General features: G+C 40.8%; 1 protein-coding gene across 1 annotated transcript in view; it reads left to right on the top strand.

Annotated features, from left to right (window-relative positions):
- Positions 1-21,060, top strand: part of CPA6 (carboxypeptidase A6) — a 53,116-nt gene that overhangs the window by 25,443 nt on the left and 6,613 nt on the right. The window contains exons 6-10 of the mRNA XM_048507365.1: positions 989-1,093; positions 6,469-6,579; positions 7,039-7,129; positions 16,363-16,565; positions 20,614-20,698. Coding sequence (XP_048363322.1) covers positions 989-1,093; positions 6,469-6,579; positions 7,039-7,129; positions 16,363-16,565; positions 20,614-20,698 — 595 coding nt within the window. The remainder of the gene's footprint in view (positions 1-988; positions 1,094-6,468; positions 6,580-7,038; positions 7,130-16,362; positions 16,566-20,613; positions 20,699-21,060) is intronic.

Here is a 21,060-nt window from a genome sequence, read left to right as displayed (position 1 = left end):
TAGGGCTGACATATTTTCTCCCTTCTTCCCTTGCAAATTCTCCAGGCCTCCATTGTTCCTGTGTGGCTGGTTCATTGCCTTTCCATAGGTAGACCCAACTAAGGGTAAAGTGAGTACCATGGGGCAGAAACAATGATTGTGGGCTCCTCCTCTCCTTCAGCACTATGTCTCTACTTGCTGTTTCTGGTTCTAATTCATTTTCTGTGTCAGGCCAGCAACTGGTACCTGCTGGTCAGGCAGAGCCTAGGTGAATGGCCCAGGGTGAGACCCGAGCAGAATTCTGTGTTATTGACTGTGTGAGTGGAGCTTCTGGTACTTGGAGAGGAACTGGTGACTTACTCTATGAAGTATGTAATAAGCTAGTTACATTCATTATTGTATTACATGAAGTGCTTCTCCTAAGAAGGCACTTTGCAGTGGTATTCTTTGGCCTGAATTATTCCTCGAAATCTCTTACACTAATTATAGATTAGGAAGGAACAAAAATATAAATACAAAATTCGACAATACAAAAATATAAAATTTGTTTTGTAATAGGCTGTCATGCATCCTACTGTGGCCTGAAGATGACACCTTAGGTTGGAGGATATTTCTTCAGCATAAATTGTCTTCCTCCAATTTTGTCTTCCTCCAATTTCAGTGGTTCTTCCTTTGAGGAAAGTCTGGAGGAAGCCTTCAGTCACTGCACACTGCAACGATAGGACACATGCCACTATGTCCAAAATCCAAAGAATTGGAAATCTCATTCTTTAAGCTAAAGAGGCTTTAAACTTCTTTCCCTTCCAACAGTAACTGCCATACTACATAGCAAATTGCTTTAAGAACTAAGGGGATTACAGAATCAGTGGTATGATTCTCAGGGGTTCAAAGGCAAAAAGTGGAGGGCAAAATCCACTGTGCCACCACAGTCCTTTGCATGACCCTAAGCAGCTCTTTGTATCTTGTCTTAACATTTCTTGTTCTTACATAACCATATTTGTTGTTGCAGCTAGGCAAAAGATCACGTGTTTACAAGAAAGCTGTCTGGATGGACTGTGGAATCCATGCACGAGAATGGATAGGCCCAGCCTTTTGCCAGTGGTTTGTTAAAGAAGTAAGTATGTACTTCTCAACTGTATTGTCAACTTTGGAAACTTTCTCTCCAACATAAAGGGCATGCTTTCAGGACAGAAATGTACTCCATTTCAGAGTCCATTTAATTTAAGCATCTTTTATCTTTCTGCAGCAAGCTGAAGCTGGAATGCTCTCAAATCTCACAGGCTTTTGAGAAAGTAATATTAGCAGCAGCAGTGCAGCTTAATCTGCTGTCAGTAGTAACCTATATAGATAAGACCAAAATGGACCCATTCATCCCAGTGTACCTCACTGTTCCACCATCATAGAGGCTGGCTGATGTCTTGATCCAGTACTTCTTGGTGAATTCAGATTAAGGGCAAATCAGAAGGCAAAGTCTGCTGAAGAGACTGCACAAGCATAAATTACTCTCATTTCTAAATCCCTCTTTTTTAATGTGCTAAGCAGACAGGAACCTCCTGAAGTATTTTTGGGCTGATGGGAGTGGTGGATACTATTACGAGTATTTGTTTTTATGGCAGCAACATTTCAGAAAGTTTGCTTCTCTAAGCAATATCTATTTAATCTACCTTTTTGGGCCAGATTCTGTTAATAGAATATTGGAGAACAGCTCACCAATGTCTATTAATCGAAGATTGGATGGGCTAGGATATTCTCCTACAGAAGGACTTCAAAGGGAGACACCAGTGAAAAATTACTGTATTAATATTCATCCAGAAGTTTAACACTATGTATGAGTCAGGTTTTAATAAGGATCTGACACTTCTCATTCACTATAGGAGTTTTTTGGGTTTTTAGCACATTCCCCTTTGCAGATATTAATTGGTTCAGCCATGTCTCTATATGCTTGGATTTGCACATTATACATCTGTATGTCATACTTCCCCCTGCACGAGACTTACTTTGGGTTAATGCTATTTTGCCAAACCATTGGAAGTAGCAATATCCGCTCTGAATGGATTTTTTAAATTGGACATGGTTTTAAATCTACTTTCCCCCACAGACACCTTTGTGTTGCCTGCAGCTTTGAGTACAAATATTTTAGTGTAATGCACTTCACACATCTGTGTTTCTGACTTATGAAAGCTTATTCTAGAATACTTGCTGTTCGACTTTAAGGAGTCTCTAGACTCCAGTTTTATTTTGCCGGTACTGACTAGTATTTCTACCCATTTAGAATTATTGTAGAAAATGGAATGATGGTTTAGATGGACAACTAGTTTGTCACAAGTTCACATGACAGATCTTACATGCTTAATGAAGTAACACAGAGATTGTAGAACCCTATCCTAAAACTTAATGGATGACAAAAGAAAAAGGACATACATTTATTATATACTTAGGACCCTTTCTAGTCCTGTACTTAATTTAAGCCCAAACCTACTTTTATCATGTTTTCCCCTAAGAATACCTTAGTGCAAATTGCGTTATCTGTACACACAATGTACCTTTTTTGCTTGAAATTACTGAGTTATAATGTCCAAATTTGAGTGACCAAATCTTTTAAATTCTTTTACCAAATTCATTACTTGTCCCTGTGTAATTGAAGATTTGTAGAGGTTGTCATTTAGCCTTGATTAAGCATCAAGGGCATTGGAAGTAGGTCACTGGTTATTGAGGATTTTGGCCTGGTTAATTGTTCTTGGAGAAATATTCTGTGAATAGATTTTACTACATGGGAAATCTGGAACAACTAAAGGAAAATACTGTTCTAAATCTAATTTAGTAAAGAAAGTCAAAGAAAGTGGAAATGATATGTAATTAGATTGTATTTTCTGAACCCATTTGTTTTACTGACAACTTGTTCTAGACTGGAATACCTTTTTTGTTTATATACCATTTATTGCACAATTTTATATGTTAATCTTTAGAGCGCAAATTTGTGGAGGTTCCTGCTGAAAGAGATGGGAAGTAACTAGACTGCCTCAATTTCTAGTCCACTTCAGACAAATCTTTGTTAATCAAGAAGTTATTTTGTGAGTTTGTACAAGACAAGGATGCAGTACCTGGCCATCACCACAATGAGGCGTGCTGTGTGCTCTTTTGTAACTATAAGTAAATTGCATCTAATTTGCTTTGAGACCATGGTTTTAAATGTCATTTGACATTACATAAATTTTGTGTGATCATTATGCTCTGTTTTCAGTTCCACCTGCAATAAATTAATTTCATTCAGAATAACCAACACAGATGGTTGTTTGGATACAACAAACATGAAGGTGGTGAGAAGTATCACTGCAATAGCTTATAGTGCAGAGGAAATTTTCCAGTGACAATAATCAGACTTGACTCCTGTATAATTATTAATCAGCAGAGCACATATACTCCTGAATCCATTAAGACTGTCACCTCCTAGTAATTTTACTTACAAATGGGAATTGTTTTAGGTTAAAATATATAATGCAGTAAAGAGAGGATCCCACATTTTTAATTAATGTTTATCAGAACCATAATATTGTTTTCTGCATTAGCTTATAAAAAACTCAAGGTCCTACTTAGCCAGAGAACGAACTGAAAGTCAAATATTTATTCAACTAATTAGTTGTTTAATAATTGTTGTAATCTGCTGTTATGGATGTGTGTTGGTTCCCCCCCCTTTTTTTTTTTTTTACTGACCTTTAGCCGTACTAAAACTATTTTTAAAAAATGTTCCCTCCCTCAATCCCCCTGGAAGAAGTCTGGTCCAGTTGCTAAGTGCCAGCCACTGGGCTGAGCCAAGGTGTGTGGTGACAGCAGCCTGGGTTCAGTTGCACTGGGAGGAACCTGTAACGGCTTGCATCGGGCTACTCAATTTCTTCTGTTTCCTTCTTCCCACCCACCCACCCACCAGCCAACCTTCCTTTTATCTATCCCCTTCTTCAGTTATCTTTACTGTTTATATATTTCACATATACACCATCTTTCTTCAACAGGAAAAGCAGCTTACATCATTCTCCTCTCCTCCATTTTTCCTCACAACAACCCTCTGAGGTAGGCTAGGCTGAGAGTGTGTGACAGGCGCTAGACTACCCAGTGCGATTCCACAGCAGAGTGGAGATTCAGATCTGGGTTCCTCAGAGCATTGTCTAAAATATGCTAGTTGCTGGCTAGCCTGTTCCCAATAAATGTTCTGTCAAAAGAGGTGTATGCTCGCTGCCTAACTGCCAGAAAACAAGATTTGAAGGCTAAAAATATGGTTGTGGCTGCTTAGCAACAGCCACTGTTTCTTAAAGTTACAGATGCTGCTTCTATCAGTTGGGTTTAATCCTAAAGGGTTTTTAAAAAAGATTTTAGATTTCTCAGCAAAGCTAGGGCTTTTGTCAGGTTTGCAGAAAGATCTCCCTTGTCTGACCATGATCACAATCTCTAGATATAAGTATCCACAGGTGGGACACATTAAGCCTTAGATATATTGGTGATAGTGTCAGAGAGTTCCTTTGACCAATTACATTTGTAATGGGCATTGTCTTTGCTTCTACATTCAGCAGTTCTGGCCACACTGCTCCATGTGACTATGGGATGTGACTATGGAACTATAATGCTGTATGCAAAGACCACTTGAAAGCTTCTGTTGGTACAAAATGTGGCATCCTGTCTTTTGGGTTATACAGATTTTGAAACATCGGCCCTTTCCGCACGGAGGCGGAAGGGCTTGGGTCGGCATTACTGACGCCGACCCGACGACGCCGGGACCATCCGCATGGACGGTCCCAGAAAGAACCGGGAAGACGGCGCCGCTGGGCGCCATCGCCCGGTGGACTCACCTGCTCTCCGGCCCTCCGGCGCATCACCGGGGCCTGGGGACACACCACCCCTGCCCTGCGCGCCTGCTTCAGCATCGCAGAGCAGGGGGGCGTGTCCCCAGGCCTCGGCGATGCGCCGGAGGGCCGGAGAGCAGGTAAGTGGAGGGAGGGAGTGGGGGGGGGGAAGCACCTGAAAGCCACTGCCGTTCGCACGGCAGCGGCTTCCAGCCGGCGTTTCCAAGAAAGTGCGCTTCCCAGCGCACTCTGGAAACGCCGGCTTGGCGCCGGTCAGGCAGCGCGAGGGCGGCACGGCTGCGCTGCAGCTGCGCTCCCTGTGCGAATGGCGGCCTAGGGATGGCTTTTTTGCCGTCCCCAGGCCGCCATATTCCACCCATGTGGAAAGGGCCATCCCCACTGGTTGGTCATCTGTTGCTCAGTTCACATTGCTGACCCTTTCCAAAGCCCTTCATGACCTAGGACCTTTATTTAGGGGACCACATCTTCCATGTGCAAAAGTATGTGCCACACAGCAGCATTTTTTTGCTATCTTATCTTGCAAGGAGCTGTTTCCACCCACAGACTGAACAGTTTTCCTCTAAAGCCCAGGACTCTACTTGCCTTTCCAGCATTTGAGAAAACATGAAAGAAGGATTTGGTCAACTGGACCTAGTTAAAATGATACTGGGGTGTTGTGTGGTTTCCGGGCTGTATGGCCATGTTCTAGTAGCATTTTCTCCTGACGTTTTGTCTGCATCTGTGGCCGGCATTTTCAGAGGATCTGATGGTAGTACAGCAAGTGGAGTGTATATATACCTGTGGAATGTCCAGGGTGGGAGAAAGAACCATTTGCCTGTTAACAAGTGTAAAGCTTGATTTTCATGTGTTGTGTGAGATCCACCCATTTAGCATTTAGTTTTTGTTCTGTTTGTTTTATTATATTGTTTAGTAGAGATACCCACTTAAAGTGGGCTTTTTAATTGTGGAAATTATTTGTAGTTGACTGTTTTTATCCAGTGACATTTATGTGAGCTTCATTGGAGACTCTTTTAGGGTTGAAAGTGGGATTTAAAAAGTGGCATTAAAAATAAACTAGATTAGACATCCTATAATAAGGTCTTCTACAGTTTTTAAAGATAATTAGCAGTGATTTTTTGAAAATAAAGGATTGCTAGGAAAGGGAGTGTTTTACCCTTTGTTCCCATGTGTTTTCCTTAATTTAAAAAGTCCCCCTAAATCTATAATCAGATTTGGTGAAAACATATTACTTGTCTTTTTCATCCAACAGAGCTGATTAGCAGCATCAAAGGCACTATGTAAATTTTAGAAGCGGCATGGAAGGAAAAGGCTAAATGCTCTCTTCCATAGTGTCTTTTCCTTTTCCATGTTGGTCTGCTAATTGATGTTTCTGTTAAAAAACAACCTGCTAGAGTTGTATAATTAGAATCTCCTGTGCCACGTATAGTTTGGCTTCAGACAGACAATATAAGCATATGAGAAATGTGGGAAGAAGGTAGCTTGAAACTCAATTCACATTGAGGGGAATCCAACAAAGTTTTTGGAAAATAACTTACTACGATGGAAACAGAGTCAATAAGTCATGTGAGTAGCACAAAATCTTTAAGGTTTTCAAATTACAAATATTATGGTACTTTCACTTTATGTCCCTTTCCAGGTTCTCCAAACATATCAAACTGACCCAGCCATGAGAAGAATGCTAAAGCAACTATATTTCTACATCATGCCTATTTTTAATGTGGATGGATATCAGTTTAGCTGGACCCATGTAAGTAATTAAAATATTAATGTCCCTCACATATGTGTAACTCACAGTACAATCCAGCCAGTGCTTTCCTAGGAGTAAACTCCACTGAATACATTTTAGTAGGATTCTAAATAGATCTGCATAGAATGGCACTGCAACAATATCAGTCTGAGTAGAGTTGGGCTAAGTCATTCGGCTCAGACAGATGTAATGCTGCTTAAAATGGCACTATTAAAAAGCAATCCAGGCATATTCCAGCTTCTCGTCAGGTCAAATCAGTGAGGCTTACTCCCAGAAAAGTGTTTTTAGGTTTGCACTTCTAGTCCAGTATTTTGAATGTCAGTATGTTTGTCTCCTTGCATGTTTGCAAGAAAGATTAAATAATTCATGGGCTATCTTTAGAAGGATTTGTTTAATATGTGTGATACTGTCTTACCTCTCTGTATATTGTATTTTCCTGCACTAAACATTTATGGCCAGGATCGATTTTGGAGGAAAACAAGATCAAACAATTCAGGGTTCCACTGCCATGGTGTAGATGCTAATCGTAACTGGAAAGTGAAATGGTGTGGTAAGTAAAAAAATAACCTAAAGTTGAATAGCAAGCAGTGTAACCACTTTATTGTCCAGAAAACTGAATAGATGTGAAACTGTAGAGAAAGTTATAGCTGCGGATATGATTTTTTTGAAGAATTATGCCACAATCAAGAATATATCTTTTTTTATTTTACTTTTGCTATTTTTCCCCCTTTCTACCTCTCATTAGCTGGTTGCGGTTTATTCTACCATCTGCCACTTGGCCTTTATTCCCTTTGGGCCTGTTGCTACAGAAGCATCTCAGTGTACATATAACAAAAGAAATCACCTGTATGTGAAAGCAGCAGCAGTTCTTATAGAATAATAAGTTCCAATTTCTTATGAAGAGTTAAGAACATAAAAATGATGTACATGGAAAGTTATATGCCGTGTGCATTTTCAGTATGGTGCTATAGTATGATGTATGCCTCGTGTCTCTGGACTGTTCAATAATGAGACTTTTTGTTCAGACAGTTTCTTTTATTGAAAACAGCATCAGAATTGAGCATTCAGACTTCCATTGACAGAACTAAGGATTAAGTGGCAAAACAGCTTCCATTATATCACTCTCTGTTTCCCACCCCCCTTTCTGTGTCACATAACACTGCCCATCAGTCCCAACTCCTAAGGGGGAACAGTACCCTTTCAGTCTCATGTGAAGGAGAAAGCACGACCTCCACTAGAGCAAAACAGCCCACACACCTCAACACTTTGAAATGCAGAAGCCAGCAGGGGTCTAATGAGCAGATTAGCCTTCCTAAAAGTGAAACTAACAAACAAGCAACAGAAAGCAGTCCCAGGCTCATTCCGCACATGCAGAATAATGCACTTTCAAACTGCTTTCAGTTCTCTTTGAAGCTGTGCGGAATAGCAAAATCCACTTGCAAACAGTTGTGAAAGTGGTTTGAAAACGCATTATTTTGCGTGTGCGGAAGGGGCCCCAGAGAAAGGATCCCAGCCAGGAGACATAAGAACATAAGAACAAGCCAGCTGGATCAGACCAAAGTCCATCTAGTCCAGCTCTCTGCTACTCGCAGTGGCCCACCAGGTGCCTTTGGGAGCTCACATGTAGGATGTGAAAGCAATGGCCTTCTGCGGCTGTTGCTCCCGATCACCTGGTCTGTTAAGGCATTTGCAATCTCAGATCAAAGAGGATCAAGATTGGTAGCCATAGATCGACTTCTCCTCCATCAATCTGTCCAAGCCCCTTTTAAAGCAACCCAGGTTAGTGGCCATCACCACCTCCTGTGGCAGCATATTCCAAACACCAATCACACGTTGCGTGAAGAAGTGTTTCCTTTTATTAGTCCTAATTCTTCCCCCCAGCATTTTCAATGAATGCCCCCTGGTTTTAGTATTGTGAGAAAGAGAGAAAAATTTCTCTCTGTCAACATTTTCTACCCCATGCATAATTTTGTAGACTTCAATCATATCCCCCCTCAGCCGTCTCCTCTCCAAACTAAAGAGTCCCAAACGCTGCAGCCTCTCCTCATAGGGAAGGTGCTCCAGTCCCTCAATCATCCTTGTTGCCCTTCTCTGCACTTTTTCTATCTCCTCAATATCCTTTTTGAGATGCGGCGACCAGAACTGAACACAGTACTCCAAGTGCGGTCGCACCACTGCTTTATATAACGGCATGACAATCTTTGCAGTTTTATTATCAATTCCTTTTCTAATGATCCCCAGCATAGAGTTTGCCTTTTTCACAGCTGCCATGCATTGAGTTGACATTCCCATGGAACTATCAACTAAGATGCCCAAATCCCTTTCCTGGTCTGTGACTGATAGAACTGACCCCTGTAGCGTGTATGTGAAGTTTGGATTTTTTGCCCCTATGTGCATCACTTTACATTTTGCTACATTGAACTGCATTTGCCATTTCTGAGCCCACTCACCTAATTTATCAAGGTCCGCTTGGAGCTCTTCGCAATCCTTTGTGGTTCTCACCACCCTACATAATTTGGTATCATCTGCAAACTTGGCCACCACGCTACCCACCCCTACTTCCAGGTCATTTATGAATAGGAGACATGACAGAATCGGGCCGGAACAGGCCAGATCTTGACAGTATACTTGCTCCTAGATTTGCCCAGTTTGCCCAGTGGAGGACTCCAAAGTTTGACGGTTAGCATGAGTTCCAAATCCTGTATGCAACAAATCCACTCAGGACATCTCAGTATTGTCATGCATTTACATTATAGCCTGAATAAACTGATAAGCAGCCCCAGCTTCATCAGTGCTGCTGTAATATTATTTAGTTATTTTAGAACTTTTTTAATGCCACAGAATCAGCATTCTGTTCAAGTTTAGCTTGCAAGGAGAAGCACTAAGTTACCAATATACAACAAGCCATTTTTTAAAAAAACAAGCCACTGGGGACATAAAGATATCCATAAACAGATATCAGACAACATATCTGATGATGATAATATAAAAGAGCTAAAAAGAATTTTTTTAAGCCTAGATAAAATACATGTTTTGGCCTGATGCCTCACTGGTACTCTGGTAGGTACCAGGCAAGCTTCCTGGAGAAGGGTACTCCAAACACAATGTGCCACAACTGAAACTGCCCTCCCTCTTATTGACACCTGTCTCACCATTGAAGGTAGGGACACACAGAGCAGGGCGTGAGAGGCAGATCTTTGTTGACAGGATGGACAGTATGGGAGGAGGTGGTCCTTCAGGTTCATAAGAACATAAGAAAGAGCCTGCTGGATCAGACCAGAGTCCATCTAGTCCAGCACTCTGCTACTCGCAGTGGCCCACCAGGTGCCTTTGGGAGCTCACATGGGGGATGTAAAAGCAGTGGCCTTTTGCTGCTGCTGCTCCCGAGCACCTGGTCTACTAAGGCATTTGCAATCTCAGATCAAGGAGGATCAAGATTGGTAGCCATAGAGATCGACTTCTCCTCCATAAATCTGTCCAAGACCCTTTTAAAGCAACCCAGGTTAGTGGCCATCACCACCTCCTGTGGCAGCATATTCCAAATGCCAATCATAAGAACATAAGAACTAGCCTGCTGGATCAGACCAGAGTCCATCTAGTCCAGCATTCTGCTAGTCGCAGTGGCCCACCAGGTGCCTTTGGGAGTTCACAGGCAGGATGTGAAAGCAATGGCCTCCTCCTGCTGCTGCTCCTGAGCACCTGGTCTGCTAAGGCATTTGCAATCTCAGATCAAGGAGGATCAAGATTGGTAGCCATAGAGATCGACTTCTCCTCCATAAATCTGCCCAAGACCCTTTTAAAGCAATCCAGGTTAGTGGCCATCACCACCTCCTGTGGCAGCATATTTCAAACGCCAATCACGTGTTGTGTGAAGAAATGTTTCCTTTTATTAGTCCTAATTCTTCCCTCCAACAATTTCAATTTATGCCCCTTGGTTCTAGTATTGTGAGAGAGAGAAAAAATGTCTCTCTGTCAACATTTTCTACCCCATGCATAATTTTATAGACTTCAATCATATCTCCCCTCAGACGTCTACTCTCCAAACTAAAGAGTCCCAAAAGCTGCAGCCTCTCCTTGTAAGGAAGGTATGCCAGTCCCTCAATTATCCTCGTTGCCCTCCCTGGCCTCAGACCAATTAAGGCCTTAAAGGTAAGAAGCAGCACTGTGCCTGAGAACAGATGAGCTGTCAATGTGAATCCTTTGTGCAGGGCTGATAACACCAAGGGTGTTAAACAATTCCTGACATACCAACTCCCAACAATAGCTTTCCTGCATTTTGGAACAGTTAAAGGTCCTGGACCATTTTTAACCTCAGGCCAGGCGCATGTAGCAGCCCCAAAGGTAGACCTGTTACAATAATCTAACCTGAATGTGAACAGGTTGTGGAGCACCATGGCTAAGTTATGCTTTTCAAGGAAACACCATAGTTGGCATTTCAGCCAAGGCTAATAAAGTGTCTAATGTTCAATGGCTTGCCTTTTTACATTGTTGTATCATGTTAATTGTAAACCACAGCCAGCAGACTGTGAGGCAGCATTAAAATATATTAAATAAATAAATAACAAAAGATGCTATGGGCTGCAGAAAACAACTGAACCTTCATACTCAGGAGAAGTAGAACTAGGTATCATCCACATATTTGCAGCAACTTTCTCCAGATCCCCAGATGACCTCCCCTTGCAGTTTCATGTAGATGTTAAACACAATGGTGTGGAAAACCATATATTGAATCTACTCTAATGCTGCTAGGCCACGTTGTTTATTTGATGCCCCACTGCAAAAAGAAGAAACGGTTTTAGTAAATACATTTTAAATTCTAAATCACTGCCTTTTTAAATATAAAGAATAAATTTGCACCTGCGTTGTTGTTTTTTCAAATATGTTACTTTTAAATATGTATTGCTTATCAGGGCTAAATTGGCCATTAACACTACCAGGGAAAGTCCCCATAGGCTAGTGGCTTGCAGACACTGCCCCCTGCCCAATCCTGGGATTACTTCAGCCACAAGCAAGAGGCGGCCCTTGCCTACCCTTTGCAGGACAGATGGGAGCTCCTGCCACAGCCTCATGAGGGGTGGAAAAGACTGGGCAAGCTCATTCTACTTCCATTCTCCTCCTTGGGGGAAAGGGGGGCAGGCAGGGCTCTTATCTTGTCCTCCTTGTCTACCCCTGCTGCTGATATTATGATAAAGGTTTCCAATCCAAGAATCAAGAAGTGTTCAAACAGTGTAACCTTTAACACCATCAGTGAACATATTCCTAGATCTCTATTCAGATGGAATTCATCTGTTTCCAACGGATGGAGACCGTCACTCAGTGTTCTTGTGGAGATTGGCTTTCTTCAATTTCCAGCATTCAGTTCTTGAAATTCTTAACGGGTGCCTGAAGGGAGCTATGATCTGAGAACAAATCTAATTTTGAATGTCATCGGTATAGTAGCTTTCTTTTACTTGTTCTGTATAGTAGCTTTCTTGCTATATAACTTTCTTTTATGGAGGAATGGGGAGGAGAGGGAGAGAGAGAGACCCCTTCTTTTCCTACTGTTTTATCACTGGAAAAAATGACTTTGCTAAGATGGTTTTACCCTCACTGGGGAAAACTTACATTCTCCTTCTCCTTGTTAAAGTAATACTGGCAGCAGTATTTGCAAAAAAGGGAAAGCAGTTTAAACTAAATATTGAAGTAATTTTAACATTTAGTTGATACTTCTGTCAGGTGTAGGTATTAGCAAATATCTGAACTGTATCTGGAGTTTTCTGAATGTCAAACCAAGAAGCCCAAATTACCTGAAACCACATTTGTTGTGATTTGGCATCAGGAACTTCATCTCATCTCAAAGCTGATGTATCAAGAACTGTTTAACCGCCTATTTGCAATAACAAAAGGTAACGAGGCTTTTTCTGCCATAATCACTTAAGGTAAAGTTTTCCCCTACTTCTAGTTACAGAGGCTGGGTTCAATGTGGGGTTTTGTTGTTGTTTTTTTGAGAAAGTAAAAATGTGACACAGCAGATATCACATATTTGGACTTTCAAAAGATTTTTGACAAGTTCCTTATCAGACTCCTTAGTAAATTTAGCAGTCATAGCAGTTAAGAGGATGGGTTTTCTTACAGATTAAAAATTGGTTAAATGACAGGAAGCAATAGGAACAGGTGGACATTATTCACAATGGAGGGAAGTAAGTAGCGAGGTTCCACAGGGATCAGTATTGGTGCCGGAACTGTTTAATTGGTTCATAAATGATCTGGAACTAGGAGTGAATAATGCAATGGCCAGTTTTCAGAGGACACAAAACTATTTAGAATGGTGAAATCCAAGGATGACTGAAAAGCCCCAAAAGGATCTCCACAAATTGGGTGTGTGGGCAACAGTGTGACAAATGAATTTCAAATTTAGGAAGTGTATGGTGATGCAAATTGGGACAAAAACATCCCAACTTAAAGTGTAGGCTAATGGGGGTCTGAATTTGCTGACCCTGAGAAGGAAAAAGATCTTGGAGCAATAGTATATAGCTCAGTGAAAATGTCAAGCCAGTGTGCTAGAGCAGTGAAAAACACAAACTCTGTCTTGGGGGTTATTAGAAAAAGGATTGAAAATGAATCGGCTGATATTATAATGCCACTGTATAGATCTATGGGGAGGCCTTACAACACACCAGTTTGTTGGACAGTGTTCTCATCATAATAACCTCACTTCACATGACAGTACAGGAAGAGTATCCTCATAGTTGAGAGGAAGGAGAAAATCAAGAAGCAGGCTTACCATATCTTACGTTCAATCCAGGATCTGTTGCTTATGTCTAGTATGGTAATCAGAGTTCGTTGCTCAAATCACAGTCTAAACAAACTATGGCTTACCATGATGTCTACTCACAGTTTTCCAAAACCTATTGCCTTTACTTCTGCAAGAATTCTGCAGAGTTGTTTTTTCTGAATGTAGAAGTGCATGCAAAAGGTCACATAGATGTTGTACAACCAAGACAAAAAGATAACATTGCTCCAATACGGATGATTTAAGAAAGAAAACACTGGCCCTTTCTGCCCAAATCCCTAAAAAGTTTGGAAAATAAAAGAAAAATGATGGAAATAAACTGGCAAGCCAACAGAGCAAGCTCAGAAAATGGCACCAAGGAAGAAGTCCAGGGACTGCAGAAAAGTGTGGGAAACATTTTACAGAGATATGCATGGCAAATCAAAATGTTTTGAAAACGTTTCAACAAAAGAATTGCTACAATGGAGGATTTATTTACATCATTTTCAGGCTGGAAATAAAATGTCTTGGGGAAAAACCACACAGAGCTCCTTGGCAGAAATGTTTTATTTCCTGCCTCAAAATAGTTACAGTTAGAACTGTAACTATTTTAAAATCACATAACTGATTATCAAAACTACAGATCAGGATGAAATCTAAAAATTCACTTCACATCCAATCCTCAGTACGATTAGAATTACAGTTCTGGAAAACATTGGTTTGTGCCAGTGCTATGTTACGGAGAGCTACTAGAGACTAGACCTCTTATTATTATTAATTTTTAAAGTTATTTTTATCCCACCCTTTTCCGACTACAGTCAGACTCAGGGCTGCTAATAATCAGGAATTACAGTTCAATAAAGCAGTAATTATAATATATAAAATATAGTTTAAAAATCTTATTAACTTAAATTACATTTGGCGCCCTTAAAGAAGCAAAACAGGATAACCAATCATGAAGAGGGTGGGAAGACAAAGGAAGAAAAGACAGAACAATAAGTGAGGTAATAGGGATAGGGGTAGGGGTAGGGATAGGAAGGCCAGCTGGGATGAAAACTGTTGTTGCCTCAGTCACAGGCCTGGTGGAACATCTCAATCTTACAGGCCTTGATGAATTGAGTCAGATCTCACATATGCCAAAGGTGACAATATAGATGTTACTGGGACTTGGTTAATCTCTTTCCTTCAGTGTGAAAGTCACTGTGCTGTTTTAAGATCTATGTACTTGTATAATCTGTTTTTTCTTCCATGTCAAAAGAAAACAACATATGGAGGTTTCTTTTAGTTTGATATTCTTGCAGGAGGAAATTCAGAATTCAACCGTCTTCTAAAAGAGCCCCGTGGGGCAGCATTGTCATTTTTTGTACTTCTATTGGTTTGCTATGATAGTAACTCATGACATTTGACAGTAGCTGACATTTACTGCATTCTGTTTTGTCCTGATTCTTTCTAAACCTGGAAAATATATCTGTGGGAGCAATGTTAGATGTAAAAAAAAATGGTTAAGAGAAATCTAGCTGTGTATGTCAACTAGTTTTCTGTTTTGAAATTTATGTTTGTGGATTTTTTTTCATTGTAGAGAAAATTCCAAAAATTGGAATGCCTTGTGGTCCTAATGGTTTGAGATACCTATATAGAATCCAAACTGCTTCTGTCAGACCAACTAATAAACTGATCAAATTTTAAAAGTGTAAAATGAATATATACAATTTTAGCTATCAAATCATAGATCTCAGATAAAAGGCTAATTTTATTAGACATGCAAAGGAAACAAATTCTTATGGTAAAATAAATTATTGAATCAAAATAAAGGTGATATTTTCTCTGTGTTTGAAGAATTCTTTCCTTGCCTTTCGTATCTTAGCAAAGTGAGGTCCCAGTGCAAGCTACACAATAAAGATTCAATCATGTTGTACATCATTATATTGACTGCAATTGCAACTACAGATGAGCATCCACATAATATTTCTCAGCTTGCAACCTGTGCTTTAAGAAGAAAGCCAGATGCAACATAATCTCTGCATAGATCACATGACTGCCATCTGCTAGTTGTTGTAGAATGGCCTCGAGCTACGATATTCTTTTTCTATACCCTTCCTTTTCAGCAAGGTACAAAGTATCCAGCAGTTTCATCTCCTGCTAACCTTGCAAATTGAACAGCACCATGAAAGTGAAGATCAGCTCTTAAATAGCAACATGTGCACAATGTGTTAAGCATTGCCATTTTTATTCAGGGGTACCCATTACTTGCCAGTCTGTTGAACTGCTCAATATGCAACTCTTTTCACAAGAAAATTTGGAACATCAGACTGTAACAACTATGTATTGGATTGTACTGTCTGTGTTTCCAAGTACTAAAACCATTGTTGAGTGCACTACAGGAAGGAAACCCTGGAAATAGATTTTTAATGGGGTGAGTTCGCGGGCAGGGCTCAGGGGGCAGGGCCGCCATGCCTCCCTATGCCCCCCCCAGTGCTTATAAAACAGCTCTCCGGGGCTGGGGATGGCAGTCTCTTGCGATCTCCCTGGAGGGGAGGGCAGAAGGGACTGCTGGCTCAGCTGGTGGGGGTGGATGGGTGGAGCCCCATCTCCAGGTGGGGGCTGGTGGGGGGATGCTCAAGCAAGCCAGACATGTAATGTGGGGTTGGACCCATGAATCCCCCCTCCTTGCCTATGTCCTTGCCGTTGGTAGAATCAAATCTTGTTTTAATTATAGATTTAAAGCAAGTTCTGAATTACATGGAACTTGTATTCCAACTGATACAAAAATTATGGCAACTCAAATATGCTATTGTGTCCTACCAACACAGTAGATTCAACCAAAAGTACGGTAATTGGTATCATTCTGTATCCTTTCCATTTCTCCTTTTTCAGAACAAGATTGTCTTTGTTGGGGTTGTCATAACTGAAAGAGAAGAGGTGTTGGCATGATATCTGTAGACTGTCTACATAGCTTGTACCCACACACATTTTAAATTTAATTGCATTTTTAGGCCTATGTTAACATTCTTCTTTTTTTTTTCACTGTGCAGATGAAGGTGCTTCCATTCATCCCTGTGATGACACATACTGCGGTCCTTTGCCTGAATCTGAGCCTGAGGTGAAGGCTGTAGCTCATTTCCTTCGCAAACACCGCAAACAAATAAAAGCCTACTTGTCCTTCCATGCATATGCCCAAATGTTATTGTACCCATACTCTTACAAGTATGCAACCATTCCAAATTTCAGTTGTGTGGTAAGTACAGGAGTACTGATAATCCCTATATGCTACTTCTGCATTTTTAAGTTAGTGGACATTTCAGTGTTTAATACATTTGAGCCTCTTGAAAGCATTTTTCAGGCTACACCTACTTCAGTGTAGTAGGTTATTCTAGAAATTTAGATATATAAGTGGTTCTGTTTCTGTCATTTCAAAAAGATTACTGGAAACAGTTAAAAAAATGAAGACAGAACAAATAGTGCAAGGCTGACTTAACAATAGGATTGATGTCTGAGTGTCCCCAAAAAATGTTCTTCAGAGTAAGCTAATCAATATGTAAGCTGAGAAATGATGAAGGAAATTTATGTTTTATTTGTAATTGATCTTCTAGTTTACTCAAAAGTAAACTTTCTTCATTTACACATGGGCTGATTCATCACTTTCATATTTGTAAATGTTCAGTTATTCTGAATGTAAATAAAGATGTTCTCTTGAGTGAGCTCATAAGAGGTTTTCTAATAAGTGCTAAGCAACAAATTGTGTATCTCATTAATGCTTCAAAGGACTTTATAAACCGGACAGTTATTTTGAGGGATGCCAATGATATTGTGCGATCCAAGAGATGCTCTCTAGCATTTCTTGAAGTGTCACAGAGCATTGTGGGTGCATAATCCTTGTATTTTATATGATTGTGAGTGAGATTACTTGTATGTGTGTGTTAAATGCTGCTAAGTCGCTTCCAACTCATGGCATCCCTATGAATCAATGACATCACATGCATTAGCATTCTCTGAAACACACCAGAATGCCCTTTTTTAGGCATACCTAAACATCCAAAGGGGGGCTGAATCAGCCTGTGGGAGTGGCATACAGCTGCTCTAGCAGATTTGCCTTCCCCAGCGGAGTTACCCTGGCAGAAGGACAAAACTGCTGGGATTCAGCTGCTGCTGCCCTCCCCAGCTGTGGGACATGGAGCAGGATGCTAGGCAGCATCCCTGTGCTTCCACCACTGGCACAACAGGGGTGATTCAGGGTCGTGGCCGGGGCTGTTTGCTACCTTTATACAGCCTCATATGGGCTTCTCAGCAGCAGGGAGGCTTTTTATCTTTGCAAGTCTCCCAGAAAGCCTATTTGAGAGTCGCAGAGTGGTGCAGCCACGGCCACCTGGCCATTTGGATGGGGCTGACTGACATACCGGCTTTGATACAGCAACATGCAAGGAACACGTGGCTACCATGGCCTTTTTCCTGGAATTTTGCTTGCATAAGTGATCTAGCACAAGCAGAAATATTGTTCTGGGTCCAACCCATTGTGTCTACAATATGATGCAACTATTAATGGCTCAGGGCACTATAGGAATCATTGATAACAACTTAGTTCACTGCAACATTTGTCTTCGCTTCATCAAAAACTGCATCTCAGAGCTGTAACATCGTTTATACCACACAGCTATGTCAATTCAGCTGTACTGGCACAAATTCACAGCGCAAACTCAAAATCTGATAGAGAAGGGGGTATGCTGGGAGAGGGACCACAGAAGAGGTAGGCCAATTAGCATTAAGAGGGAAGTCGCAGAGCTATGTCACTTCATCTTTGGAGGGAATGAATGAAGCATGGTGATGGAGAATGGAGAAAGGTCACGAAAAGTCACATACAAAGGAGAGCACCCAGCTCTGAAAGATAACACAGTTGCAAAGAAAAGAGAAGTAATCTTACTCATGCCTCCTACAATTGTACAGGATGCTGCCTTAGCTTATTGTGGAACAAATTACCTGAATTGCAAAGCAGACTCCTAAAGGAATTTCAGTGTCTTCTGCTGGAACTGACTCCACAACCACCAGTCCCTCAGATGTATTTTACATTATTAGATTGAGCAGCATATGAAAGGCTTTTTGATGGACCTCAGTATTCTGAAAACAGGGAACATTGCATATGAATGGACTGTTTAATAATTACTGAGCTGAAGGCAAACAGGTTTCTGTCCAGTTTCCTACACAGACCATGCTGCAAGTCACTGTTTGACTTAATGTGTTAAATTATTTAAGGCTCTGAAACTGGAGAGAGGATATGCAACTCCTCACGTAAGGTTCGATCTTAGTTTTCCACTGAAGTTATAGCATATGGTACACAAATGTTTGTTTTTCCAATCTTTGAAAGGAGTCTGTTATTTTATTCATACATATATTTACACTAATTATCATCATATGATCTGTAATGAAATTAACAGGGGGGATAGGATTATTCTATTCACCAAAAGGATAACTGAGGAATCCACAGCAAAGATCAGCTCAGAAGACAGTTTGCAATACAATATGACTTTTTGATTAATTAAAGAATAAAAGAAAGTAAGAAGTTTGGATTTCGTGTGAAAGCAAGCATACCTAGGTCAGCCCTTCATCAGCCACTCACCTAAAGGTAGAAAACTAAATTCATGGCAGAAGTTGGCATTGGTATGTAGATCAATAATACAGAGTGAACAAAAGCTAGTAAGTCTTCATCGCACATCTTGTGTAATAGGTAGACAACTGCAAGTACATCCTCATTTAGAAACCTGGGATTCCTCTCCATATGAGTACAGCACTGTTTAGTCAGGCTCCTGTTGTTGCTTCTGCGGTAGCAGTTTGTAGGCAGCATGAGAAATAAAAGAAGGATATGGATTATCTGAACATAGACAGCTATAGGGTTTTTTCTATTTTCATGTTGTCTAAAATTACAGATGCAAGGAGGCAGGCTGACACCAGTTTAGTAAACATTCCAGGTATCTCCATACTTTGCACTGCCTACCTAATACCAATTTCCCAGCACGATACAAATCTTCATGGTTGAGCTTCTTCATAATTGCAGCTAGATCTCTAGGGTATCAGGAGCTCAGCTCAGCTCATCCATCCACAGTGTACTTCACCTCCCATTCAACTTATACTGGGGAGAAACAGAACTACAGTTTTCTTATCTATAACACAGTAATTGAATCATTTGAAAATGCAGTGCCTATCATGGATTAGCCATTGTGGTTGCTAAATGTAATTTAGAAATAATGATTCTCATTAATATAATGCTATATCATTTTCACATCTTGGACAGAAACAACTCAAGCTATTGGGAACACTTTAAACTTCAGGAAGCTGGCATAATGAGTGTTTAAAGACTTTCAAGCTTCTGAATCTGCAAATGCAAACAGTTAGACATGGGGCACAAAGATGGTTTTATGTACATCTTAAAATATGCTCAACTGCTTGTTGATTCTATATAGCTTGTTATACCACCAATGAAGTGATCTGTTTATGTTACAGGCTTGTTAGGACATACTCATTTCTTGTTGATTTTATTTCTTTGGGTGACTTGATTTTAGTCAACTTCAATCTTTAAAACTTGAAAAAGTAGTACTTTTCTTTTTAAAAATGCAGCAAATACAATGAGTAGTTGGGTATACCCTGGTTGTAATGCTAATGAGAAAGATGTAAATTGAGGGATATTAGGTACTTGGAAGGAGGTGTGAGGTTCCACAAAAGGGTAGGATCCTCTTCCTCTGGAAACAAAATTTGGGTGGATTCAATATCTCATGGCATCAGGGGCGGAGCGAGGAGGAACTGCGTCCGGGCACGCGCACGCCCTTCACCCCAGTCGCAGCGCCGTCCACCCCCGCCATGCCCCCTCCACAGCCCAGCCACGCCCCCACCATGGCAGCACCCAGGGTGTCATGCTCCCCGCCGTCCCATTGGCACTACGCCACTGCATGGCATGCAACTCTTCCTGAGCCATGCTAGATTTGTTAGAGACTGACTGCATGCCTCATTAGTTTTAATATTTTTTGTGGTGGTTGTTAAGAATCTCTGTAACATGTTATGATATGCTGCAGAACCCCAATCCCCTCTCCCTGCTGGTAGTAGACGTATGATTCTATTCAAGGCTCGCTACATGATTATTTGTGGAACTATTTATACTTATTGGTTCAGAGAGTCTCTAAAGATAATGTAATTTCACAAGGTTTGAAAAATACTGCCCTAAGTCATTGTATGCTACCTGAAATTTTGGTTGGACTATGATAACTAACATAATTTTTGTGGGAATTTTGTTTTTCTCCCAGGAATCTGCAGCTTTTAATGCTGTGAATGCCCTGCAGTCAGTTTATGGAATAAGGTACCGATATGGCCCTGCCTCCAGTACTCTGTGTAAGTTTTTTGCTCCTTCCTCATGTACTATAGTGATGTTGGCTTTTTTAATGAGAAAAGGAAACAATTTCCAAGACAATTTGATGAGGAGAAGAGAGGAGAAGTTTGGTGCTACACAGGTTGCAAACCTGCACATAGATAGTCTGCTGAAATTATATTATATTTGCTGGGAGCCAGCTTGGAAGACCCATTCACACATGAAACACTGCTCCTGTGGGTTTTGCCAATTAAAACTGTCGAAGGGGTGTTGTGGAGTTTCAGTGCTGGATGACCGTTTTCCAGTAGCATTTTCTCCTGCTGTTTCGCCTGCATCTGTGGCTGGCATCTTCAGAGGAAAGTAAGAAGTTTGGCATCTGTGGCTG

Source organism: Sphaerodactylus townsendi, linkage group LG09, assembly GCF_021028975.2.
Source record: "Sphaerodactylus townsendi isolate TG3544 linkage group LG09, MPM_Stown_v2.3, whole genome shotgun sequence".
NCBI classification, from domain to species: Eukaryota; Metazoa; Chordata; class Lepidosauria; order Squamata; family Sphaerodactylidae; genus Sphaerodactylus; species Sphaerodactylus townsendi.
The sequence above is the reverse complement of the archived record's forward strand: the minus strand, read 5'-3'. Positions and strand labels throughout refer to the sequence as shown.